This window comes from Camellia sinensis, chromosome 1, assembly GCF_055761805.1.
Source record: "Camellia sinensis isolate YWXY chromosome 1, ASM5576180v1, whole genome shotgun sequence".
NCBI lineage: Eukaryota > Viridiplantae > Streptophyta > Magnoliopsida > Ericales > Theaceae > Camellia > Camellia sinensis.
Genome location: NC_138961.1, coordinates 163710447 through 163719927, shown reverse-complemented (window position 1 = coordinate 163719927; position 9481 = coordinate 163710447). Strand labels below are relative to the sequence as shown.

Here is a 9481-nt window from a genome sequence, read left to right as displayed (position 1 = left end):
TTTCTAGTCCGTTGGAAACATTTCTGGATAATTGAACTCATTTATGCTTCAGCAAGAATGATATAACTTGCTGTAGAAATACTCTAAAATGGCATGAAGTATTCCCAGAGAGAGCTTCTGACCATATCCAAATATGGTACATCCTAATCAAAGGCCTTTGGGGTGGTGCCAATGTTCAACAACAAAAGTCGAGTGCAGTACTCCAGGCAGCTCTTAAGCTACCAGTAAGTTGGATGGTGATATATATTTTGTTGAGAAAGATCAATATCTCTGTTCATAACTCCCAACTTTTGTATGCTATTGATTTCTTAGGTAAAACCTAGCCTGTTCAATGTTAGTCCAAGTATAACAGAGGTCTGAATTCTGGACAGGGCTGCTATATTACAGCTGATCAACAACTTGAAGGCCGGCTAGAGTCAAGGTACACGGCTCAATTTGGTTTGGTTATGAAGTCAATCATGAATGGAATTGATCCCAACAGTTCCCTGAATTTTGGGACCGAACCAAACTACCTATTGGATCAAACCAGAACCAAACCAAAGTCTTCTAGCTGATTCAAATTCAAAATTAATAAATTTCTGTTAGGTTTTATTTCTTGGCAATCCCGTTTGACAAAACTCCTTTGAGTTGTAATTTTATTCGCATTTTTATTTCAGTGAGGCTATAAGTTGTTAGATGCGAATCCAACCCGAATCAAGCATTTCAGAGAAGTTTGTGATGATAAAGCTTTCAAGATTGCCACTTCGCTGATTATGACGGGGATCGAGCTGCCCGGTCAGCTCGCGGGGGTCCAGGGGGCAGCGCCCCTTGGCGGGTCCGGGGCAGCGCCACGGCGGGGTTGAGGGGCAGCGCCCCCGAAGCAAAATGCAAAAATGCATTCAAAGTTGCCATTCGATCATGTTTTATTTTTCCAGATTTTCCAGTTTTGGCCTGTCCGCTCGAGCGGGACATCGGGCGCTCGAGCGTGGATTGGAAGCTCTCAGCATCTCTGCAGTCGCCTGTAAAAATACTGGAATGTGTGATTTTACGCTCGAGCGGATGCTCCTACGCTCGAGCGCATCTCAGTTTATTCGCACGCAGTTTTTGGTTAGTCCGCTCGAGCGGGCTGTGTTGAGCTCGAGCGGAGATCGCGAGACAGATTCTATAAATTCGCGTGATGGGTCAGTTTTTAGAGGAACTTCTCCAGATCTTCTTTTTGGTTTCTAGGGTTTATATCTGGGGATACTTTGGGAGTTTTCTTTGATGTTTTTATTGAGTATTCAACTCATGATCTAAAGAGAGTACATCAAAGGTTTGTTTGTTATACACAAAAGAGAGAGTTATTCTTCAGTTGTGGATTCTGAAGAATTCGAGCCTGAAGCTTTGGTGGAATCCGGAGTAGCTCATCAGAAAGACAATTCCGTGGTGAAGATGGGGTTGGAAGAGGCACATAAAGGTTGGTTCAATTGGGCGTTGTGGATTCGCTAGGTAATTGAGAGTATACCTGTGTAATTCCTTTAATTCTTCTTAGTGGATTGTTCTTGTGGCTGTTACCCGTGGTTTTTTGATCACAGTTGGAGGTGTCCAATTGTGGTTTTTTTTCCACGTTAAATCACTGTCTCTTTGTCTTGATTGTTTGATTGTTTGATTGGGATTGTTATACTCTGCTTAAAATTGATACATAATCACAAATCAACATCTAGGGGATTTCTAGATTTTTCAATTTCAATAACAATTTCAGCAATTCAATATGATATAGTACTTATTTTAACTCTAAATATAATAAGAACAATAGCTATTAACGACCCAATTGATTTAAAATACCATTATTCACACAACTAATTTACAATATCCAAATAATCAAAATGATCCATAACAATAAAAGCAAAACCTATATGAAAATCAAAATAAAAACCTATAGAGTATTCGGTTTTTGTTTAATTTTCCAGAAAACACAAAAAATTGTTTGGCAAACTCTTTTCAAAAACAGTTTTCAGTGTGTAATGGCACAAGACTCTTCAGTAGCCTCTAGCAGTCTCTATTGTTGTTCTATCACCAAGGGTTTAAACATAAAAAGCTTCCAGTTCTAATGAAAAAGGTTTCAGCAACAGCCCCAAGAGAATGCTTGATTTTGTTTCAGGCATAGCAACACAACACATTTCATCACAAATAAAAAAGGAGATACTCAAATAGAAACAATGAACAAATATTGTGTAAATCAATCATATATATAGAATGCTGATGTTCCAAACCAAGTATACAAGGAAGCATAATACAATACAAGCTATATAGAAAATAGCTATTTTTCTCAGTTGCATCTAATTGTTGAGAGCTCTCAATGGTGATCTTTCATCAGTCGTGGCTTCAACTCTCTTTGTTGTCAAAGAGTGATGAATATTCATGTTCTCTTTTAAAGGATCAAAGAGATTGTCATCATCATTATTGCCTTTCAAGTCTATCCCCCTTCCATTATTATCAAAATTCTGCATAATCCTTTCCCAAACTCTCATCAGCTGCATGTCTTCAACAGAGAACTGACTTACCTTCTCAGTTACACTTCCCATAAAATCCAACAAACTATCCCTATTAGACAGTAACTTCTTTACATCTTCAATCAAAGTTCTGTTTTCACTTTCAAGTTTGTCGGTTACAGATGTCAATTTCCTTATTTCTAACTGTTTCCCTTTCAGTTCAGTTGCAATCTCTTCTCCTTCCTCTTCTGAACTAGACAAGTGTGACTCCAGTTTCTTCTGTAAGTTACTGAAATCATCTTCCAGTTCTGTCAACACCAATGCTTTCTCTTGAATTTCCATCTCCTTCAGAACTGCAGATGTTGCAATCTTCTCCCAAGCTCCGTGCACCAGATCAAGCTCTGCTTGCTTCTCTGCTAGCTGTGTCGAAAAAGATGTCGTTGGACTTGACATAAAAAGTCGATGGAGATCATCTATTCTCTGATCTCTCTCTTCTACAAGCCTGAGAAAATTATCTTTCTTGTGTTCATAGCTTCTCTCTGCATTGATATGAGCAAGAATCGCTCCTTCCAGTTCTCTTTGCATCGACTCTTGCTCCAGACACTCTATCTCTTTCTGGAGACCATTGGGTATCTTTTTCTTCTCTTTTCCTGTTTCTCTAATCTTGAGTTTTTTATCCAAGAAGACAAGCTGTCTCTGAAGATCATCTATTCTTCTGTCTTTCTCTTCAAGTGCATGGCCAAGACTTTCTTTCTCTTGTTTGAGAGTGACCTCAATCTCCACTTCTTCAAGAAGAGAAACTTCTACTTCTTTACGCATTCGCTGGTTTTCTTCGAGGTTAGCTTTAAATCGTTGAGCAATGGATTTCCATATCTGCAATTCAAATTCAAGTTCATTTCCTTCACAGAACTTCCCAGCGAGTTCATCATTTGCTCTGTTTAAGGCTTCATGAACCTTTTTCAAGTCACTTTTCATCCACAAAGCTTGCTCTTTCAAGCAAAGTTGACATTCAGATGATTCCTTGAGCATTTCCTTGTGCCTCTCAAGCTCATCTTGCAATTGAAGTTGCTGTTGCTCTATAAGCCTTAAGGACTCAATCTTGCTCAACAAAAATGCCATCTTTTCATGATCTTCTTCAATATTTCTTTGGGCTTCAGCAAGAGCAGCACTCTTAATCTCCAACTGTTTCATAAGAAATGAAACTTTCACTTCTCTCTCACTGTTTTCCAAGTCACTTTTCATCAGCAAAGCTTGCTCTTTCAAGTGAAGTTGACATACGGATGATTCCTTGAGCATTTCCTTTTGCCTCTCAAGCTCATCTTGCAATTGAAGTTGCTGTTGCTCTATAAGACTTGAGGACTCAATCTTGCTCATCAAAGATGCCATCTTCTCATGATCTTCTTCAATATTTCTTTGGGCTTCAACAAGAGCAGCACTCTTAATCTCCAACTGTTTCATAAGAAGTGAAACCTTCTCTTCTCTCTCACTGTTTTCCGAGTCACTTTTCATCAGCAAAGCTTGCTCTTTCAAGTGAAGTTGACATTCGGATGATTCCTTGAGCGTTTCCTTGTGCCTCTCAAGCTCATCTTGCAATTGGAGTTGCTGTCGCTCTACAAGACTTAAGGACTCAATCTTGCTCAACAAAGATGCCATCTTCTCATGGTCTTCTTCAATAGTTCTTTGGGCTTCAACAAGAGCAGCACTCTTAATCTCCAACTGCTTCATAAGAAGTGAAACCTTCTCTTCTCTCTCACTGTTTTCCGAGTCACTTTTCATCAGCAAAGCTTGCTCTTTCAAATGAAGTTGACATTCGGATGATTCCTTGAGCCTTTCCTTGTGCCTCTCAGGCTCATCTTGCAATTGAAGTTGCTGTTGCTCTATAAGACTTAAGGACTCAAGCTTGCTCAACAGAGATGCCATCTTCTCATGGTCTTCTTCAATAGTTCTTTGGGCTTCAACAAGAGCAGCACTCTTAATCTCCAACTGCTTCATAAGAAGTGAAACCTTCTCTTCTCTCTCACTGTTTTCTGAGTCACTTTTCATCAGTAAAGCTTGCTCTTTCAAGTGAAGTTGACATTCGGATGATTCCTTGAGCATTTCCTTGTGCCTCTCAAGCTCATCTTGCAATTGAAGTTGCTGTTGCTCTATAAGACTTAAGGACTCAAGCTTGCTCAACAGAGATGCCATCTTCTCATGACCTTCTTCAATATTTCTTTGGGTTTCAACAAGAGCAGCACTCTTTATCTCCAACAGTTTCTTAAGAAGAGAAACCGCCTCTTCTCTCTCACTGTTTTTCAGATCCATATCACACATCTCATTGGAAAGCTTTAATCGAGCTTCCAAAATTCCTGATTTCAACACAAATAACATGAGAGAGGTCTCCTCATTCTGTAACTCCAAATGCATGATCGAAGAATGACAACTTTCCAACTCAGTTTGGAGTTCCTTTATAACTGTATCTTTTCTCTCTAACTCATACCTGCAGTGAGTCAAGTCCACTTCCTTTTTTTCCAATTTCGAGCTCCATTCATCTTCTTTGGCGCTGAGATTTTTAGAACAGTCCTTGTGTATGTGCTCCAACCTTTTGAGCTTGTTCCGTAACTTTGACAGTGAAGAACTTCCTGCCTCCTGAATCTGAGCTTCCTGCAATTCTTTAACGGATAATCGCAGCTCCTGATTCTCTTGCTCAAGTCTTCCAACTCGGTATTCCATTTCTTTGTGAATCATGTCCTTTGTGCCCAACAAGTCTCTCAGGCTCGCAATATCCTTGTCCCTTTGATCAGTCAAGCATTCGATTTTCGACTTTGCTTCCTCACACTCCACAAGAACACTGTCAAAGCATGTTTTAGTTTCAGAAAGCTGAACTTCCAGACACTTTCTTCGGCTCTCTTCATGAGCTAGAGCTTGGTTGCACATCTGTAATCGGCTTTGAAGACCTTCTGCAATTCTGGTTTGAGAATCTAAATTTGTTTGCAGGGCGGAAATCTCATCAAGCAATGCAGATTTCTCGGTTTCCCACTCTTTCTTACTTGCTTTAAACTGTCCTCGAAGCTTTTCATGGGCTTCTTCTAGATGTTTGAACTGCTCTTTCTTCCATTTGAGTTGATCTTGGACCTTCCTGTTTTCCTCCTCTAATTTGTGCAACATATCATCTCTGTGTCTCAGTTCTTTGGACTCTTTGGCTCTTTTCTCTGCTTCCAAAAACTTCTCCTCTGAAGCAGAGAGGAGCGATTTAAGCCCTTTAAGCTCTTCCTTATATGCATGAAGTTTTTGCCCCTGATCCATGTTCTTTGAATTAGCCACATCTAAAGCCGCTACTAGCTCCCTTTTTTCTTCTTCCCATTTCCTGAGCTTCTCGTCACAATTGATGCCAAGCTTGATATTTCCAGAGCTAAGATTTTTTATGATAGCCACTTTCTCACTCATACTAGACTTTAGCTCTTCGTACATTTGCTTTGTGATGGAAATTTCATCTGCCTTCTCACTGATTTCTTGTGCTTGCTTCTGAATTTTTGCATTTGCCTCTTGAATTTTGATGAGTTGTTCGTTATGGGCTCTCTTCAAGCTCTCAGACAGTTGGGTTTTTATTTTGTGTTCTGCCCGGAGCTTTTCAATCTCGGCTTTTGCTTCATCAAGCTCTTCACAGACTCTTTCCATTTCCTTTGCTTCACAACAGAGATTTCAAATAACACCTGTATTGAGTATCAGAAAAAATTAATATGATGTCAAAATCAAGACACCTATAAAAATAAATTCAAAACAACTTAATGCCATACACAAATATATCAAAATAGAAAACCTCAAAATTCCAATAAATATAATTTATTGCTCAAAAACCAAGGTGCTATGTTTATTTCTCCATCTCTTGAAACACCCAAATTTTCACATAATTTTTTGGGGTACTTACGTGTAGGTCCTAAGTGAACTTATTGTCTAATAAGTCCTATGGAAAAAATTTGTCATAAAAAAAGTTACTAATTGTAAATTTTAGCGACAATTTATAAAAATCATAACAAAAAAAAAAGTCACTAATTGTCAATTTTTAATGACATATACAAAAAATTGTCACAAAAAAATTATTTTTAGCAACAATTTTACCAAGACTTATTTTCAATAGGACTTGATGGGAATTAAGTCCAACTATTAGGGTCAATTGGTAGTTTACCCTAATTTTTTTTTTCCTTTATAACTATAGTTTCCTTCAAAGAAAAAAAACAATTTTAAGGAACAAACATTCTCAAATGACAAATTGATGTAACTAGAACAACAAATAAACATTCTATTATTGATACAAAGAAAAAAGACCTCATGTCAACAAAAGCAACTTCATTCCAACAAATATTGATAACTTTACTGATAATAAGGAACGCAAATCAAGTATTTTACTAGAAAGTAATAAGTCTCGTACTTCCACATCTCTATGGAAAAATGTAATAATGGCAAAGAGAATACCCATTTCAAAGCCCTATATATATAGATATAAGAAAACTCTATATCAATTACACAAAACCTTGTTGGGCATATGAAATTAGGAGTCATGTTTCTTAAATTCAGAAAAATTGGCAAACTATGCAGTAAAAAAAATTAAAAATTGACAGTTAATCATAAATGAGAGAACTTTTTTTAGTCTCATGTTTTGACGTATATTCTTCCAAAGAAATGGGGAAGTAATTCATGTGAGAATACTAGAAACAATTTGGATTTTAAATAAATCAAGAATTGCAAAAAAAAAAAAAAAAAAAAAGAGGGAGAGAGAGAGAGTATGGTTTCTTCAAAACACCCTTTCCCTTTGTAATGCTTAAACTAGTTTCAGGATTGCAACATTTGAACTTACATATAGTTTTTGTTTTTCTCTGTTATTAATTGCAGGATTTCTTGTGGACGATCCAACTATTTGAGAGACAAGAAACCGTAAACTCCAAGAAATTTTCAAATAACTGAAAAATAAAGAAAAAATTAAAAAAACCCAAAGAAGGTTTAGAATGGAAAAAAAAAAGAAAAAAGTAAGTGGGGAAGAAAACAAATCAATTGATAAAAAAATCCCAACAAGAAGTTACAATGTTCCAATATATCATATTTTCAGTGAAATTTCTCAGCAACCAAACAGAAAAATCATATAATAATAATGGAGAGAGAGAGAAAGAGGACGTACCTCGTCGTGACATTAGGGATCGACCACGAAATTGAAAATGTTTTGAGAGTTATGTGAATGAGAAAGTAGAGAGAAAAAGTGGGAGCAGAGTGTGGTGGTGGTGGTTTCAGAGAGCCGTTGTGGATTTTAGATTTGAATTTCGTTGACGGAGATTTTGACGGCTCAATTTGCCGTTTGTCGTTTGAGGCCGTTAGTCACGGATCCATGCTTTTCTTCTGGGTTAAATAATTCGGATATTAAAAAATTATTTTCAACTTTTTTTTGGGTCTGTAATAATTTATTTTTAATGGCATGCCGGTATAGTTTGGGATTGTGGTCCATGTGTATGATGATTTGAATTACACCTATAAATTATGTCTGGTGGGTCTCAAAAAAAAAAAAAAATATATATATATATATTTAAATTTGTTATTTAATATTGTTAACAAAAAAAAAAAAAAAAAACTAGTCTCCGATATAACAATGAAATTATTATAAGTATTAATTAAAATATATTACTGATATTATTACAAATCATTAATTGACTCAATGATTAATTAATGACAATTAATATTTTAAATAAATTTCAAGAAATACATTTGTAATTTACCCTTGAATTATTTATGTCACGTTTGTTGGATTAGATTAATAATTTGATAATTGTACATTGATTATATTTGTTTTGTAAAAATGTCATAGTATCATGTGATTAGGAATCCCCTCAAAGGAGAATTAATTTTGCATTGGCCAATAGATTGTGTGAGGTGTTGCCTGATTTAATTGCCCCTAACCAAGTGCTTTTCTTAAGGGCTGTATTATTTTTGATAATATTTTGATTGCCCATGAGTTGATTGAATTTATTAGACATACTAAAAAAAGGGCGTAAAGTGTTTTTTGGATTAAAGTTAGACATGAATAAAGACTATGATCGTGTCAATTGGGAATTTTTACTTTTTATACTTCAGTGTATAGGATTTAGTAATCATTGGGTTCACCTAATACATCAATGTATTTTCACAGTTTCTTTTTCTGTTTTACTCAATGGTCAATCCTCAGAATTTTTTACTCCGCAAGCTAGGTTGAGGCAAGGGAATCCTTTGTCGCCTTATTTGTTCATTATTGTTATGCAAGCATTATTTGAGGGGTTAAATAGTTTTGCACAGAAAGGTATTTGTAGAGGTATTGCTATTAGTAAGCATTCACCTCCAGTTTCTCATTTAATGTTTGTTGATGATTGTTTTTTATTTATGCAATTTAAAGGAGAGAAGGTATGGCGTTTACAATGGCTTTTAAATGTTTTTTGTGAGCAATCTAGGCTAAGAATTAATATTACTAAGTCTGGGTTGTATACAAGCCTCAAATTTAGTGGCCGAGAAAGGTACGTATTGGAATCTATTTTTAGATTTAAAGTGGTACCCAATCCTGGAATTTATTTTGGAGCGTCTTTCAATTTGTCTGGGAGGTCTAAAAGTGAGGTCTTTAAAATTTTGGTTGATAAAATTTCATGCAAGTTGTAAGGATGGAAATGTCAGCTATTAAATTTTGCTGGTAGATGCATTATGGCTAAACATGTATTACAAGTTGTACCCATATATATAATGTCCGTTTTTAAACTTCCAAGTGAGGTTCTTCAGAAGATGAAAGTCATTATTCGTTGTTTTTTATGGCAATCAAATTTGAGCCATGGAGTTTTCTGGAAAAAATGGGATAGTTTGTATTTACCTAAGAATGAGGGAGGGCTCGATTTGGGTTGTTTTAATCAGGCGCTCTTAGCAAAGCAAGCTTGTCAGTTAGACCTCGTTTGGAAACATGCTAATTTAATAATTTTTTGGCTATTTGGTTAAAATATGAGCTAAAAAAAATTAGTATGTTTGAGATGACTTTTTGATTTTTTACGAAA

At 36.1% G+C, this 9481-nt stretch overlaps 1 protein-coding gene across 2 annotated transcripts; it reads right to left on the bottom strand.

Moving 5' to 3' along the window:
- Positions 1 to 2188: 2188 nt before the first annotated feature.
- Positions 2189 to 7739, bottom strand: LOC114267772 (basic helix loop helix (bHLH) DNA-binding superfamily protein). 2 transcript variants are annotated; one of them, XM_082888331.1, is made up of 3 exons: positions 7603 to 7700; positions 7285 to 7387; positions 2189 to 6142 (listed from the first exon to the last, which is right to left on the bottom strand). In XM_082888331.1, the coding sequence occupies exon 3, from the start codon at positions 6105 to 6107 to the stop codon at positions 2298 to 2300; it is 3810 nt and encodes a 1269-aa protein (XP_082744457.1). In that variant the 5' UTR covers positions 6108 to 6142; positions 7285 to 7387; positions 7603 to 7700; the 3' UTR covers positions 2189 to 2297. The 2 variants fall into 2 exon arrangements, with proteins under 2 accessions (XP_082744457.1, XP_082744455.1); XM_082888329.1 differs by lacking the exon at positions 7285 to 7387 and having other exon boundaries at positions 7603 to 7739.
- Between the last annotated feature and the right edge of the window lie 1742 nt (positions 7740 to 9481).

What these genes read in the sequence shown, in the direction of transcription:
- LOC114267772 (XM_082888329.1), bottom strand. Translation starts at nt 6,107, where the DNA reads ATGGAAAGAGTCTGTGAAGAGCTTGATGAAGCAAAAGCCGAGATTGAA.